At 40.2% G+C, this 16,847-nt stretch overlaps 1 protein-coding gene across 11 annotated transcripts in view; it reads left to right on the forward strand.

Annotated features, from left to right (window-relative positions):
* The window catches only part of robo2 (roundabout, axon guidance receptor, homolog 2 (Drosophila)), a 1,004,723-nt gene that overhangs the window by 550,777 nt on the left and 437,099 nt on the right, over positions 1–16,847 (forward strand). For all 11 annotated transcript variants that reach the window (XM_061877321.1, XM_061877317.1, XM_061877314.1 and 8 more), the window contains one exon: positions 8,372–8,698. In XM_061877321.1, the coding sequence (XP_061733305.1) occupies positions 8,557–8,698 (142 nt within the window). In that variant the 5' untranslated portion in view covers positions 8,372–8,556. The remainder of the gene's footprint in view (positions 1–8,371; positions 8,699–16,847) is intronic.

Here is a 16,847-nt window from a genome sequence, read left to right on the forward strand (position 1 = left end):
TCTTGATTGTTTGCCATTGTAACATTACACACAATTTGAACGGTAACACTGTGTTTGAAAATTGAATCAACAAATTATTTGGTGTACCACGAAATGGAGCATGCTCACCAACAGTTTGACAATCGCTGTTTTTGGACATTACCAATTTTTGGGACACACTCAAACAGGATGGGATTAATGATATTTAAAAAGCTTTCAAGTTTTGGACTACTACTGCTATTTAGGAATGTAACGCGTTAGAAAACCTGGCAGTTAGTGTCAACGCTTCAAATGTTAATTATCGTAAAAACGGGGTTGATAGGTGTCATATGTTTACGGAGACTATTCCAGATTTTAGGAGCGTACAGCTGAAACAAAGCCTCACCATGTTTGGTCATGACTGGCCTGACATGGTTCATGCGGTTCGAAAATACTTCATAATAGTAATAATGAATTTGATTTATGTAGCGCTTTTCAATCAACTAGATCAGGGGTCGCCAAACTTTTTGACTCGGAGGCAGCATTGGGTTAAAAAAACTTGGCTGGGGCCGGGCTGTGTATATGTACTCTGTATATGTGTGTGTATATATGTATGTATGTATGTATATATATATATGTGTATATGTATATGTGTATATGTATATGTGTATATGTATGTATATATGTACATTATATGTGTATATCTACATATATGATGTATAGTTATATGTATATGTATATCTGTATACACACACATATATATATATATATATATATATATATATATATATATATATATATATATATATATATATATATGTATATATATATCCCATGGGCCGGATTTTGTAACAAGAGTAACAAGCGATAGAAAATTAGAAAGGACAGAATAAAAATAATAATACAAAAAAATAATAAGTGTTTTTTTGTTTTGTTTTTGTTTCTTGGGAGTTAACGCGGGCCGGATACGGGCCGTAGTTTGGGGACCCCTGAACTAAATACTCAAAGCGCTCATAGAGAAGTGAGAACCCATCATTCATTCACTCCACATTCCCACTTGGTGGTGGTAAGCGACATTTTGTATTCACAGCTGCCCTGGAGTAGACTGACGGAAGCGTGGCTGTCCTTCCCATCACCACCTATCATTCATTCACCAGTGTGAGTGGCACTGGGGGCAAGGGTGAAGTGTCTTTGCCCAAGGACACAACGGCACTTGTGCTTGTACACAACAAATATTTCCTGCTTCTCGCCAAGACTCGAGCAGCAGCATTTTGGATGCTTTACTGCAGCTGCTTTAGAGTAATAAACGTTAGGTTTAATGATGGCGACAGTTGATTTCAGAGTCAGGTTACATGGTTTTATTGTCTACATTCTACTACAGGGGTAGGGAACCTATGGCTCTTGAGCCAGATGTGGCTCTTTTGATGACTGTATCTAGCTCTCCAATAAATCTTAGCTGACATTGCCTAATAGGATAAGTAAAGAATAATTCCGCTGGTAATCACAGTGTTAAAAATAACGTTGAAATTTTAAAATATTCTCATGCAGTTTAATCCAACCATCCATTTTCTAGCGTACCTATTCAAGATGTCGCATTAATGGTAAGAAGTATTGTATTTATTATTGGTTAGCTTTAGAATAACAATGTTAATAAAAATAGTAAAGGACTTATTATACTGTTCTAAAATGTTGGTCTTGAAATTCATGCATTTAGTTGTATTCAGTGTTAAAGAATATTATATAGCTCTCAGAATTTACATTTTAAAATACTTGGCTTTCATGGCTCTCTCAACCAAAAAGGTTCCCGACCCCTGTTCTACTAAAACCAGTTGTTAACTTCTTGTTAAACTTGTGTGCATGTCCGCTACGATTAAGATTGAGAACGGAAGTATTTAAAATGGTGTTTGTTATATTCCAGTATTGAAATAGTGAGTGAAATCCAAATACAGCTTTCGTAATGCTCCAATAAGGTCTGTGTTCTCCACAAGGTTCTCCATGTCCACTTTGTGTCCCCTTTGCCAGTTGGTGCCTCCTCGGTTTCCCCTACCTAATGCCGTTAGGATTGAATCATCCTCTGCGGGAGCAGGATATCACCCCTTCTCCCCCCTCCAAGACCTGTCCGTGGGCCCATTTAGCAAGATACCGGGCCTGATCGCCAATCAATGGCAGGGAAATGGGAGGAATTAGCACAAATTAGACAGAAGGGGAGTACAGGCTACCTTCTGTTCACGGGTCAATGCCGCTGTTTAATGCCGGAGCCCATTTTTAAAACAAAATTTCACCTCGGCAGTATCCTAAATCTAATGGTGTCTTTCCCTCAGAGGACCCAAACTAGCGTCCCTTGATTACATTGTGAATGTGCACTGGAGCAGCCTCTCCTTGGCCCGGAGACTCATGGACAGAAACGATTGTTGGCGAGTACAGCTTGTCCCTGCGCGCTTCCCCAGGGAGATTTAAGTGGATGGGGTAGTGGCACATGTGCATACCCAGCCAAACAAAGCACTGGCCGTCCCGTCCCTTCCCTTGCCTCCATTTCAAGATTAGCCCTACGTAGGCACAATGGTGCGCATCCTATTAGCACAGTGCGGCGCCTCGGGGAAGGGGTCCGTCATCAACCCCGGCTCAATGACACGCACAGATGCAACGACTAATTTCAAAGACTACGACTGGATCCGACTATTGCATGAGTTTGAAGCCTCGACTCTCGGGTTGTTTGATGGCGCACCCCGGCCCTTTGATTGTTGCATGGCTCCCAGGGCATCCGGGATTTACACGTGTGCCTTACAGCGTTTACAGGAAGCGGACACACTCTCACACACACATGCGGCACTCAAGACTCGGGGAGCATTATCTTAGCTGCCAGACTCCCAGAGCTCACCCATTGCCAGCCCTAATAAAAATGGGACTGGGGCAAGGTTCGCAGCCCCCGGGGGGATTAGCGTTTGACACGGGACGAGACCCCGGCATAAATATTCACATCACACACAGACCTCCACAACGGTGGACTCAACAGTTTTTTACTTGTTTGCGCCCCTCGTGAAATATATAATTTCTTTTGTGTATAGTAGCCAATGCGGGCTAGTTTTTTTTTATGCCTATGTTCACTGGTCACCCTTGGGTCCAATTAACCACAAGCTTGCGCTTGTACCGTGGACCAGAGCAGATGGTTGCTTTTTGTCTGGGTTCAAATAGTGATTAAAGGGTCTGCTATGGGTTTTATACCATATTTGTTCAACCCAAGGCAAAGTGATAGTTTTGTTAGTTAGCCAACCGCAAAAGCAGGCATTTGCTGAAAAAGAATCTAGCAACATGTTGGGAAATATCCTTAATTAAGAGTTTTTTTTTTTTTTTTAGTTCTTTATAATGGTCATGGTTTAGCAAATTTGGAACACTCTTAGCAGAGATGGAGTCGAGATGTATACACATAGTCCCTCATGTCCGAAAAGTAGTAGGAAGAAGAAGATCTTAATTAATCCAAGCCAATCCACTTTATTTGTGTAGCACATTTAAACAACATAAATGTTTCCAAAGTGCTGCACAACATTATCACCAAACCTATGCAAGCGTCAATATATACCTTGATGTTGAAGAAAAAAGACCATGTATTTTTTTAACCGATTTCCGAACTCTAAATGGGTGAATTTTGGCAAATTAAACGCCTTTCTGTTTATCCGTCTTTTAGCGATGACGTCAGAACATGACGTCACCGAGGTAACACACCCGCCATTTTCATTTTCACATTACAAACACCGGATCTCAGCTCTGTTATTTTCCGTTTTTTCGACTATTTTTTGAAACCTTGGAGACATCATGCATCGTCGGTGTGTTGTCGGAGGGTGTAACAACACTAACGGAGGGATTCAAGTTGCACCACTGGCAAGAAATCTGCCGCCAGACCCCCATTGAATGTACCAGTGTCTTCACATTTGACCGGCAATGCTAAGACAGACATGGCACAGAGATGTATGGATAACCTGCAGATGCATTTGCAACTATTAAGTCAACGAAATCACAAAGGTGAGTTTTGTTGATATTGTTGACTTATGTGCTAATCAGACATATTTGGTCACGGCATGACTTCCAGCTAATCGATGCTAACATGCTATGCTAATCGATGCTAACATGCTATTTACGCTAGCCGTATGTACATTTGAAACTAGGTACCCACATTTAATGCGAAACAAACACTTACCAATCGACAGATTTAAGTTGCTCCAGTGTCACAAGATGCGAAAGTCCTGATCGTTTGGTCCGCACATTTTACCGGCGATGCTAATAAGGCAGCCATGCTATGGGCCACTTCATTAGGTACACCCACGCTATGACAGAATAGCGTCAATAGCTATTCGCTCAATAGCTTCAATTTCTTCTTCAATTTCTTCTTCAATTTCGTTTTTGCTATCTGCCTCCATACTCCGACCATGCGTTATCTGTTGAATCGCTTAAGCCGCTGAAATCCGAGTCTGAATCCGAGCTAATGTCGCTATATCTTGCTGTGGTAACCGCCATGTTGTTTGTATTGGCAGCACTGTATGACGTCACAGGGAAATGGACAGTGGTTTCGAAGATAACGAAAATAGGGCACTTTAAAGCTTTATTTAGGGATATTCCGGGACTGGTAAAATTTTGAAAAAAAATTCAAAAAATACAAAAAGCCACTGGGAACTGATTTTTATTGTTTTTAACCCTTTTAAAATTGTGATAATGTTCCCCTTTAAAAACAAATATCCTTAGCTCCACCAATGACTGAATAAAAAATAAAACCAATATAAAAATAAAAAATGAAAATATTATTGAAAACGATTTTAAAGGGTAAAACCAATTAAAAAAGTAAATAGAAATCTAAAAAAAAATAATAATAATAAAAAAATCCATACTTCCTGACCATGTGTAATAGGAAGAGAAAATAATACGTACGAGCATGTGATGGTAGAGTTAATAGAGTATGTGGATAGCTCTTTCTGTAAAATTAGGAAGAAATTTAATTGAATTGAGTGCAATTAACAAACAATAAACTGTGTAATAGACACACATACATCAAGAAATCAATTGGGAATAAATTCAGAAGTAAAAAAAACAACATCGGGTAATGAGTATGTAAATACGGAATAAACAGACGAGTATGTCTCGCTTAAACATCGCAACTGAGCAAACGAATACAGGGTATTCAGGGTATATCAGACCCTGTGGTATTCACAATAAAACGATAAATGAAGTCAACAATATATTGCATCAGACATTTTGGTATTTATTTAACAGTAGTCTTTAAATTAATGAAGCAATACATTATATCAGACACTTGTATTTACAGTATTTAACAATAAATTGATGGATTCAGAAATAGATGATATCAGACACTGTGGTATGCACTAAAGTACAAAATATTTACATCAGACATTGTGGTATTCATTAAAAAATATAGATAAAGGAATTCATGCTTGGATTATATCAGACACTATGCAGTAAACATTAATACATTAATGGATTTAGAAACAAATTATATCATACACCAGGGGTCACCAACCTTTTTGAAACCAAGAGCTACTTCTTGGGTACTGATGAATGCAAAGGGCTACCAGTTGAGTACACACTTAAATAAATTGCCAAAAATAGCCAATTTGCTCAATTTACTTTTAATAAATAAATCTATATATATATAAAAAAATGGGTATTTCTGTCTGTCATCCCGTCGTACATTTTTTTTCTTTGTAAGGAAGGTTTTTTGTAGAGAATAAATGATGAAAAAGCACTTAATTGAACGGTTTAAAAGAGGACAAAACACGAAAAAATTGAAAATAAAATTTTGAAACATAGTTTACCTTCAATTTCGACTCTTTAAAATTCAAAATTCAACCGAAAAAAATGAATAGAAAAACTAGCTAATTCAAATCTTTTTGAAAAAAATAAAAAAATTATTTAGTAATTTTTCCTGATAAAGATTAATTTTAGAATTTTGATTACATGTTTTAAATAGGTTAAAAATCCAATCTGCACTTTGTTATAATATACAACAAATTGGACCTAGCTACATTTCCAACAAAGACAAATCATTATTTCTTCTAGATTTTCCAGAACAAAAATTTTAAAAGAAATTTGAAAGTCTTTGAAATAAGATTTAAATTTGATTCTACAGATTTTCTAGATTTGCCAGAATAATTGTTTTGAATTTTAATCATAAGTTTGAAGAAATATTTCACAAATATTCATCGTCGAAACAACAGAAGCTAAAATGAAGAATTAAATTATAATGTATTTATTATTCTGTACAATAAAAAAAAATTACTTGAACATTGATTTAAATTGTCAGGAAAGAAGAGTAAGGATTTTAAAAAGGTATATGTGTTTAAAAATCCTAAAATCATTTTTAAGGTTGTATTTTTTCTCTAAAATTGTCTTTCTGAAAGTTATAAGAAGCAAAGTAAAAAAATAAATGCATTTATTTAAACAAGTGAAGACCAAGTCTTTAAAATATTTTCTTGGATTTTCAAATTCTATTTAAGTTTTGTCTCTCTTAGACTTAAAAATGTCGAGCAAAGCGAGACCAGCTTGCTAGTAAATAAATAAAATAGAAAAAATATCGGCAGCTCACTGGTAAGTGCTGCTATTTCAGCTATTTTTAGAACAGGCCAGCGGGTGACTCATCTGGTCCTTACGGGCGACCTGGTGCCCTCGGGCACCGCGTTGGTGACCCCTGTCATACACTATGCAATAAGTAATGATTCATAAATTCATTTAGTGATACATTATATTAGAAACTATGATACTATGGTGATAAGTTACATAGCTAAATTAAAGACAATATAGGATAAATGTGACACTCACTGTTGACAATGAACCTTTCCACATACCTCTTTTTTTTTTGTTTCGTTTTTTCAGTGACACTTCTCTGTATGGTTGTGAACTTTTTTTTTGTTCCTTTTTTTTCTTTTAGTCAGTTCCTTTGATTCTCTATGTGCTTGTGGAGAAGAGAAGGGCGGTACTTTGCTACCCACTGTGACTAAAATGTAGGACAGGGGGTTATGCTTATTCTATTTTTATTTAATTTAATTTATTATTATTATTATTTTTTTTTTTTAATAAACTATGGTACAGTATTCATTAGGAAATATAATTGAATGTATTCAAGAACAAATGATATCAAGCAAAATGTGTCATGATCCTTGGCCCGGATCATGTTTTGGTAAGTTATGTTCTGTTAGTTTTGGACTCCCTTAGTTCCTGTTTTGTGCACTCCTGGGTTTATTTTGCTCACCATGGGGATTAATTGGGTTCACCTGCCTCTAGTTAGTGGTCCCACGCTCAGCTGCCGTCAACCACTAATCTACTTATTCACCTTTCTCTCCACGCTCAGTCTGGCGTCATTGTTTGCTTCATGCAACCTGTCAACGTAAGTTTTGCTCGTCTCCTAGCCAATGTTAAGTGGTAGCTTTGTCTACGTAAGTTTTGCTTGTTTTTAGTCCATGCCAAGCGGTACCTTAGTTTCGAGTGCGATCAGCACATTATTCCTTTGGCTTGTTTTCTGTTTTTGGTACTTCGCATTATTTTTGAGAATACATCATGTTCTTACCTGCACGCTTTGTCCTGAGTGGTCGGTCTGAACCCTGCAGTAAGCTGCGAAAGCCCTGTCATGACACAACGGAGGCTTTATAGCTTGGCTAGAGTGGCCGTGCCAGCAACTTGAGGGTTCCAGGTTCGATCCTCGCTTCCGCCATCCAAGTCACAGCCGTTGTCCTTGGGCAAGACACTCTATCCACCCACTCCCAGTGCTACCCACACTTGTTTAAATGTCCATCCATCCATCCATCCATTTTCTACTGCTTATTCCCTTTGGGCTCGCGGGGGGCGGTGGTGCCTATCTCAGTTACAATCGGGCCGAAGGCGGGTACACCCTGGACAAGTCGCCCCCTCTGGTTTAAATGTAACTTAGATATTGGATTTCACCATGTAAAAGCACTTTGAGTTACTAGAGAAAAGCGCTATACAAATGTAATTCACTTCACTATGCAATAAACTAATAGATTAATGGATTTAGGAATGATTGATATAAGACACAACACACTAAACAAAAATAAATGAATGTATTCAGGATTAAATGATATTAGGCACTTGTTTTCAGCAATTTGCTTAGTCCGTGTACTTTGTGAACTGTATGCTTCTTAAACTGATACTATATGTTAGGTATATTGTTTGAGTTCTTTGTTTAAGCGGTACCATAGTTGTATTCCTCCTATCGACATGCTTAATGTTTTTAATGTTGTGCGTTTATTCAATAAATGTGTTTTAAATAACATTGTTCCCTGAGGTCGTACTTGGAAAAACCTGTAGTACATTATCAGGTCGCTCCAGGACTGTTTCCAGATCTGCTGCTTTGCTTTTTTTTAATAAATATTTGTCTTTCCTCTGCTTCCTCCAGGATCCCGTCTACGCCAGGAGGACTCGCCGCCCCGGATCGCGGAGCACCCCTCCGACCTGATCGTCTCCAAAGGCGAGCCGGCCACCCTCAACTGCAAAGCCGAGGGCCGGCCGAACCCCACGGTGGAGTGGTACAAGGATGGCGAGCGGGTGGAGACGGACAAGGACGACCCTCGCTCTCACCGCATGCTGCTGCCCAGCGGCTCGCTCTTCTTCCTGCGCATCGTGCACGGGCGACGGAGCAAGCCGGACGAGGGGGCCTACGTGTGCGTCGCCCGCAACTACCTGGGCGAAGCAGTCAGCCGCAACGCCTCGCTGGAAGTAGCATGTGAGTCCAATCTCCTTTTGTCCTTTCTCGCTTAATTGATTTTGCTCCTTGAAATTGCAGTGAAATGATTGCCGTCAAATGATGGAAACTGGATTTCCATGTGATTATTCTGCTATTTTTAGATAATGGCAACAGGTCGATGATTGTGTTTGGACCTATGATTGCATGGAGCTTGTTAAAACACGGGGTAGTTTTGCAGGCCAGTCACAGAACTAGACATAAATCCACGCTTGACAGATAGGGGTTCAAAGTTCTAATGGATATTTTACACAGGTTGCCTGGGTTGTGTCTGAAGAAAATCTGATCCCGAGATCAAATTACCTTTGAAGATGAGCTTCGGTTGGGTTTCCAAAGGAGCTTAGGGACCTCGGGCTGAGAGTTCTGCTTGCACTTTAGACTTGATACTTAACTCCTCTACAATGCTGGGTTTTTATCCACTGCATGTTGGCTGCAAGGGGCGACTCCTTTAAGAATCTCCACCAACATGAGTACATCTTCTACTGGCGTTGCAGTTATTGTTGCCTTATGATTCGAAAGAAATTGGCTTTTGTGTTGGAGACTATATGGGGGGGTAGTGTCCACCTTTTGATCTACAGTTGTCCCTCCTGCTCCCCCTTGGGCCTTAAAGAAGCCCCCCCACCTCAACCCTCTCCCCAGGTGCAAATTGTGCAACAGCAGCTTGATCTATTGATTGCTGGAAGAGTGGCTCTCTGGGTCTAAATGAAAATTCATTAAAAATAGATAGGAGTCAGTCAGTGGATTTTCCCCCCATGTGCTTATTCTCTCCTCATTCCCCCCTTTGTGCCTGTTTTTTCTTCAATTTTATTTAGATTTTTTGTTTTATCAATTAATTCTTAACACTACAAACATCTGCACAATTCAAACACAAAAAATATTTCACCTGCAGAAAAAAAAAACTCTTAAGTACAATAGGAAGAGGATTCATACGGCCCCATTCATCGCGGTTTACCTGACACATGAAACGTGACGATTTGGAGGGGATGCACTTTAGCCACCAGATGGCAGTAAAGTGTTAAGAATCTTAAAATTAGTTTTTTGGCGATTCCATCTTTGACCACAGCGTTAATTGTTATGTAGTGTGTTGCTTCCCATGGTTTTCAGCAGACTGCATTGGAAAATGATTAAACTCCCCCCCTTCCTTTCACTGGATACCCACCAAGGATTGGGGCCATGTGAATCCCTCCTTTACTGTAAATAAAGTCCGGAAAAAAAGTTTGTATTGCCACGCCCCATCACTCACTTCATCATCAATATATTTAATAATCCGCTCATACATGAGAATTTTAAGTATATCAACAGGATACATAATTAAAGACATATACTCACAATAATAAACTTACTCATCATTTAATAAATGTACAATAAATATTTACAACCTTAAAGTATTGTGTTCTCGTGTTGAACCAATAATTTTGTGTTATTTAATTTTTAATTTAATGCTGTTGTTGCTGTTATTAAAATTAAATGCAAGTAGGGGAGTATTTTAGTATTGCTGCTATGTTATGCTAGAACAGTACAGATGAAAAACCTCTGAAGTTGTCTGCTGTTGTTTGTCAGGATGTAGATTTACGTCCTATAATTTAGTTTTATTTATATATATATACATATATATATATATATATATATATATATATATATAAATATATATATAAATAATGAATAGAATGTGTAAATAATCCAAACTATGTGTGGAAATTAACTGTAGTGTGTTACTAGAAGTGTTAGGGGGGAGGTGGAAGTCCAAGAGGGGCAGGCTGACTTGGAGGTCCATGAGAACAGGCAGGAAGTCAGGGGCGATAGCAAGGCGTCAAAGTCCGTGTCCAGGCGGGAAGTCGAGATCCAAAAGGGGCAGCCAAATACCAGAGGGGAACACAGGGAGACGAGACTCACAGCTCGTACTGCGGGAACGGAGGAAGGCTGCTGGATCGACAAGGAAACACGAGACAAATGAACACGACGGAAAAGGAACACAAAGAGAGAGCCTAGAGCAGGGGTAGGGAAGCTATGGCTCTCGAGCCTCTTGGCTGACATTGCTTAACACAATAAGTAATAAATAATTATGCTGGTAATCACAGTGTTAAAAATAACGTTAAAAATATAAAACGTTCTCATGTATTTTAATCCATCCATACATTTTCTACCGCACCTTTTCAAAATGTCGCGTTAATGGTATATATTTAATATTGGTTAGTTTCAGAATAACAATGCTATTAAAAAAGAATAAGATACTTATTGCACAATGAAATTGTTGTTCTTACTTAAAAATGCACGCTTTTAGTTGTATTCAGTGTTAAAAAAATATTATATGGCTCTTACGGAAATACATTTTTAAATATTTGGCATTTATGGCTCTCTCAGCCAAAAAAGTTCCCGACCCCTGGCCTAGAGCTTGAATGACGGCTTACTGCGCGGGAACAGATCACTACGTTCTGGCCCAGGATAGCAGGTTGCGCTGGCTTAAGAAGGCAGGTCTTTTCATCAGTGACAGGTGCCTTGATTACTGCTGATTAAATGTAGTCGCTTGCTGCAGCCGGAGTGGCGCGCGCCTGGCCGTGACAACTAGGACTTAGCAGCTACACAACAGCTAAGCACATAATAGCACACATGCTAGACATACGTAATAAGTGTAATTTTAAAGCTGTGATTTTTATTTCATCACATGAGTCTAAGTTCAGAGATGGCCATTTGCTTTTCCAGCTCCTTTTGGGTCTTTCTTGGTTTTGTGGGTGTGTGCTTTGTGGAGGAGGGGTGCTTAATCTTCCTTCTTTAGCTTACTGCGGTGATTATCCTTATCAGGGCCTGACATCCCTCCAGTGATTGTAAAGCTGCAGCCAAATGGCACAAGAAAGAGATGTGTTTAAAAGCATAACCGTGGTTAAAAATGGTTTTGGGTCTCGCGTCATCCCCTGCCCGCGTGGAGCACACCTTCGCCCGCATCCCTCAGCTGTTCACGAGTGGCTGAGCGAGGAGCCTGGTGAGATAATTGAATTGCAGCTCTGAAACAGATTGAAGTCGGTGTCCGGCGAGAGGGGTTCACCGGCGAGGAGCGCTGGACATCACGCTGGGTGCTCCGGCAGTAAAAGGTGGAGGGGGGCCTAGTGGGCGCCTCTTAGAGACACCCGTGTATTATTGATAAAAGCCTGATCGGGGGGTGTACGTGTGAGTTAATGTTTGCTTCGAATGTTAGATGTTCTACACACAATGTTGGCAAACGCTGTAGATGGCGATGAACTGCTGGCTATTTTTAATGCAAAAATACTGAATTGTATTTACCATAAATAAAAAGTATTTAAAAATTCCCAAAACATTACTAAATAATAAGTACTGATATTTCAATATATTTTAACAACTCTATTTTTTGTATTCCTCTTTGCTGATTGGCCTGGTGAGGTCACATGTTTCCACAGCCTTACAGTGAGCTGCAAAAAGAAAACAGACTTGCTTAACTAAATTATTCTTGTACATAACTTTTTTTTTTTTTACAATATCATGTTAGATCCGCTTGACATCCATTGCTTTCGGTCCCCTGGGGTTTCATCTGACCACATGACATTCTCCCAATCCTCTGCTGTATCATCCATGTATCCATTTTGGTATAAACTCAACTCGTCGTGTTTGGAGGAAGAAGAATACTGAGTTGCATCCCAAAAACACCATACCTACTGTGAAGCATGGGGGGGGAAACATCATGCTTTGGGGCTGTTTTTCTGCTAAGGGGACAGAACGATTGATCCGTGTTAAGGACAAAATTAATGGGGCCATGTATCGTGAGATTTTGAGCCAAAACCTCCTTCCATCAGTGAGAGCTTTAAATGGTTGACCAAATACTTATTTTCCACCATAATTTACAAATAAATTCCTTAAAATTCATACAATGTGAATTACTGGATTTTTTTTTCGGATTCTATCTCTCACAGTTGAAGTGTACCTATGATGAAAATGACAGACCTCTGTCATCATTTTAAGTGGGAGAACTTGCACAATCGGTGGCTGACTAAATACTTTTTTGCCCCACTGTATTGTAAACCCATTTGTTCCCTTTTTTTTGTCTTGATAAGACAAAAAAAAGTCTACATTTGTCACTCAGTGAGCAACAGCTCTCCCAAACTGGACGCCGCCTTCGATACGGCGCTTGTAAGAAGGGACGTGCCCCCTTTCCTCGTCTCCGGGTGATCTGGGTCAATGAGCAGCTTCATAAATCATTGTGAAGCCTGTTGTCAGGAGCGTTAGCCGCATCGCTGCTGAATAAATTGCCGGCTCGGCGTATCTCCGCATGTATGTATGTGCGAATGTGTAAGTGTGACAGTGCACACCTGGGGCGACACATCCCGACATGGTAATTGGCTACATCTCTTCAGGTAGTGGCATGCACCCCTGCGCGGAGAGCTGCACGTACAAGCAGATAAGGGCGAGCAGTTGCACTTTTAATTGTTCCACACGACTTCTACTGTGTGACATGCATGTGGCTTGTGCACGAAGGAAGTTGGGCAACCTTTAAAAAGGCAAATGAAACAGATGCTCTCCCTTAAATGGCTCTCCAATAGGGATCAGTTGGACTATTTATTTATTTATTTTTAAGATGCACTGGTTCTCCAATTAAGCAGATAGGTAGGCTGAACAGCAAGGTGATTAGCAGGGAAACGGAGCAGGGAGAGGAGCGAGAGTAAAACACATAGGGAGAAGGAGGAGGAAACGATGGCGAGGAGCAGCCAGATAATAAAGGGAGCGGCCCAGGAGCAGCGAAGCAGGTGGGGAGTCGGGCTGGAGTCTTTTCATGGGCTCATTACGCCGTTTCGGGAAGGGAGACCGCGGCCAATGCGTGCCATCAACACACACAAAAAGAGCCCACCGGCACCACATGGAAGTCCTGGAGACATAATGAAGGGTAATGAAGACAGAAGCAACAGTCCTTGCTGCACGTTAATGATGCTTGCCGCAGTTTGTTTGGGTCTCGTTTGTATTCAAATGGGCCCGAAACGGCCACAACATTAGGGACGCCGGCACTATCTAATGAGATCCACTGCAAGTTATCTTCATCGTAATCAATCACTTTCAAGACAGTTACCGTATTTCCTTGAATTGCCGCCGGGGCGCTAATTACATTAAAACCTCTTCTCACTCCTGCGCTTACCAAAGGCATGCGGTAAAAGTAAGCATGCGCTAATTATTTTAAAACCTCTTCTCACTCCGGCACTTACCAAAGGTATGCAGTAAAAATTTGAGTGTGATGTAAGCTTGGACCTTAAATCCTACTGAATAGCTCTTAATCTTCTTCCCTTTATGCGATTTCAAATTACCGGTATTGAAATCAGCCTCCTCCATTTTGAAAATGATGACAGAGGAAGTGTCACTCGTGACGTCACGAGTTTGACCAGGCGGTAATACTAAGCATGCGCTAATTATTTTAAAACCTCTTCTCACTCCTGCGCTTACCAAAGGCATGCGGTAAAAGTAAGCATGCGCTAATTATTTTAAAGCCTCTTCTCACTCCGGCACTTACCAAAGGCATGCGGTAAAAGTAAGCATGCGCTAATTATTTCAAAACCTCTTCTCACTCCGGCGCTTACCAAAGGCATGCGGTAAAAGTAAGCATGCGCTAATTATTTTAAAACCTCTTCTCACTCCGACGCTTACCAAAGACATGCGGTAAAAGTAAGCATGCGTTAATTATTTTAAAACCTTTTCTCACTCCGACGCTTACCAAAGGCATGCGGTAAAAGTAAGCATGCGCTAATTATTTCAAAACCTCTTCTCACTCCTGCACTTACCAAAGGCATGCGGTAAAAGTAAGCATGCGCTAATTAATTTTAAACCTCTTCTCACTCCGGCACTTACCAAAGGCATGCAGTAAAAAAATGAGTGTGATGTAAGCTTGGACCTTAAATCCTATTGAATAGCTCTTAATCTTCTTCCCTTTATACGATTTCAAATTACCGGTAGTAAAATCAGCCTCCTCCATTTTGAGAATGATGACAGGGTAAGTGTCACTCGTGACGTCACGAGTTTGACCAGGCGGTAATACTAAGCATGCGCTAATTATTCTGGGAAGCGAGTTTGACCCGGAAGTAATTCAAGGCAGGCGCATACTATATGCCCTGCGGCAATTCAAGGAAATACGCTAATTCCAGCTTAAACTCTCTTCTAGGTGTACATGTATTGCTTAAGGCAGTGTTTTCCAACCACTGTGCCGCGGCATACCAGTGTGCCGTGAGATGCAGTCTGGTGTGCCCTGGGAGATTGTCATTTCAGCTGTTTGGGTTAAAAATATTTTTTGCAAACCAGTGATAATAATCCGCAAGTAATTTGCCGTTGTTGAGTGTCTGTGCTGTCTAGAGCTCGGCAGCGTAACCGTGTAATACTCTTCCATATCAGTAGGTGGCTAATTGCTATGTAGACATCATGATCACAACATGCATTCGACAGCAGGAGGCAGTGTGGAGGTAAAAAGGTATCTAATGCTTAAACCAAAAATAAAGGAAAGGTGAATGCCCCTAAAAAAGGCAATGAAGCTTAGGGATGGCTATGCAGAACGAAGCTGGCTACAAAGTAAAGAAAAACAGAATGCTGGACTACAGCAAAAACTTACAGCGTGTGAAGCAGAGATGGCGTCCACAAAGTAAATCCGTACATGACATGGCAAAAATGTCCACACAAAGAAGGACAGCAACAACTGAAATCGTCTTGATTGAAACAAAGCAGGTCCGGGGAATAGCGCTCAAAGGATGACATGAAACTGCAACAGGAAAATACCAACAAAACAGGAAAATCCACCTAAATAGGAGTGCAAGACAAGAATTAAAACACTACACGCAGGAAAACACCAACAAACTCCAAATAAGTTAGGGTGTGATGTGACAGGTGGTGACGGTACACCAACTTTGAGACAAGAGCTATAGTGACGCATGCTTGGTTATGGTTTGAAGTCAGATATAACAATTGCGACGACAACATTTTATTGTCAATATCGAGTTAAATTTTTTAATGTTTTCCGCTGGTGGTGTGCCTTCGGATTTTGTCGATGAAAAAAATGTGCCTGGGCTCAAAAAAGGTTGAAAAACTCTAGCTTAAGGCCTACTGAAATGAGATTTTGTTATTTAAACGGGGATAGCAGGTCCATTCTATGTGTCATACTTGATCATTTCGCGATATTGCCATATTTTTGCTGAAAGGATTTAGTAGAGCACATGGACGATAAAGTTTGCAACTTTTGGTGCTGATAAAAAAGCCTTGCCTGTACTTGAAGTAGCAGACGATATGCGCCTGACGTCACGGGTTGTGGAACTCCTCACATCTGGACATTGTTTGCAATCATGGCCACCAGCAGCGAGATCGATTCTGACCGAGAAAGCGACGATTTCCCCATTAATTTGAGCGAGGATGAAATATTTGTGGATGAGGAAAGTGAGAGTGAAGGACTAGAAAGAAAAAAAAAGACTATACAGTGGGAGCGAATTAGATGTTATTAGACAAATTTACTAGGATAATTCTGGAAAATCCTTTATCTGTTTATTGTGTTACTAATGTTTTAGTGAGGTTATATGGTCGTACCTGTACAACCTGAAGGTCGGCCCCGCACCATTCTTCAGCACCAGTCGACGGGTGATGGCGATGCCCATCTCTGACTTTCGCAAGGGACCCTCTTCGAAACACGATCTTTCGAAATGATCGGTGCGTAATACACTGTACTTTGTGTGTGTGTGTGGTCCAATCCAACCGTGTTCTCTTGACCGCTCTGTTCCATTGTAAAGCTTCACCGTGATCTTTCGGGAATGTAAACAATGAAACACCGGCTGTGTTTGTGTTGTTAAAGGCGGCCGCAATACACCGCTTCCCACCTACAGCTTTCTTCTTTGATGTCTCCATTATTCATTGAACGAAATGCAAAAGATTCAGCAACACAGATGTCCAGAATACTGTGGAATTATGCGATGAAAACAGATGACTTATGGCTGGAAACGATGCTGGAACAAAATATCCTCTAATTAATTTAAAACCTCTTCTCACTCCGGCACTTACCAAAGGCATGCAGTAAAAATTTGAGTGTGATGTAAGGATACCATCATGAAAAGCACATTTAATAAAAAAAAAAACTTTATTATGGTCTTACCTTTACTCATAAATATAGTCC

This window comes from Nerophis ophidion, linkage group LG18, assembly GCF_033978795.1.
Source record: "Nerophis ophidion isolate RoL-2023_Sa linkage group LG18, RoL_Noph_v1.0, whole genome shotgun sequence".
Classification (NCBI taxonomy): domain Eukaryota; kingdom Metazoa; phylum Chordata; class Actinopteri; order Syngnathiformes; family Syngnathidae; genus Nerophis; species Nerophis ophidion.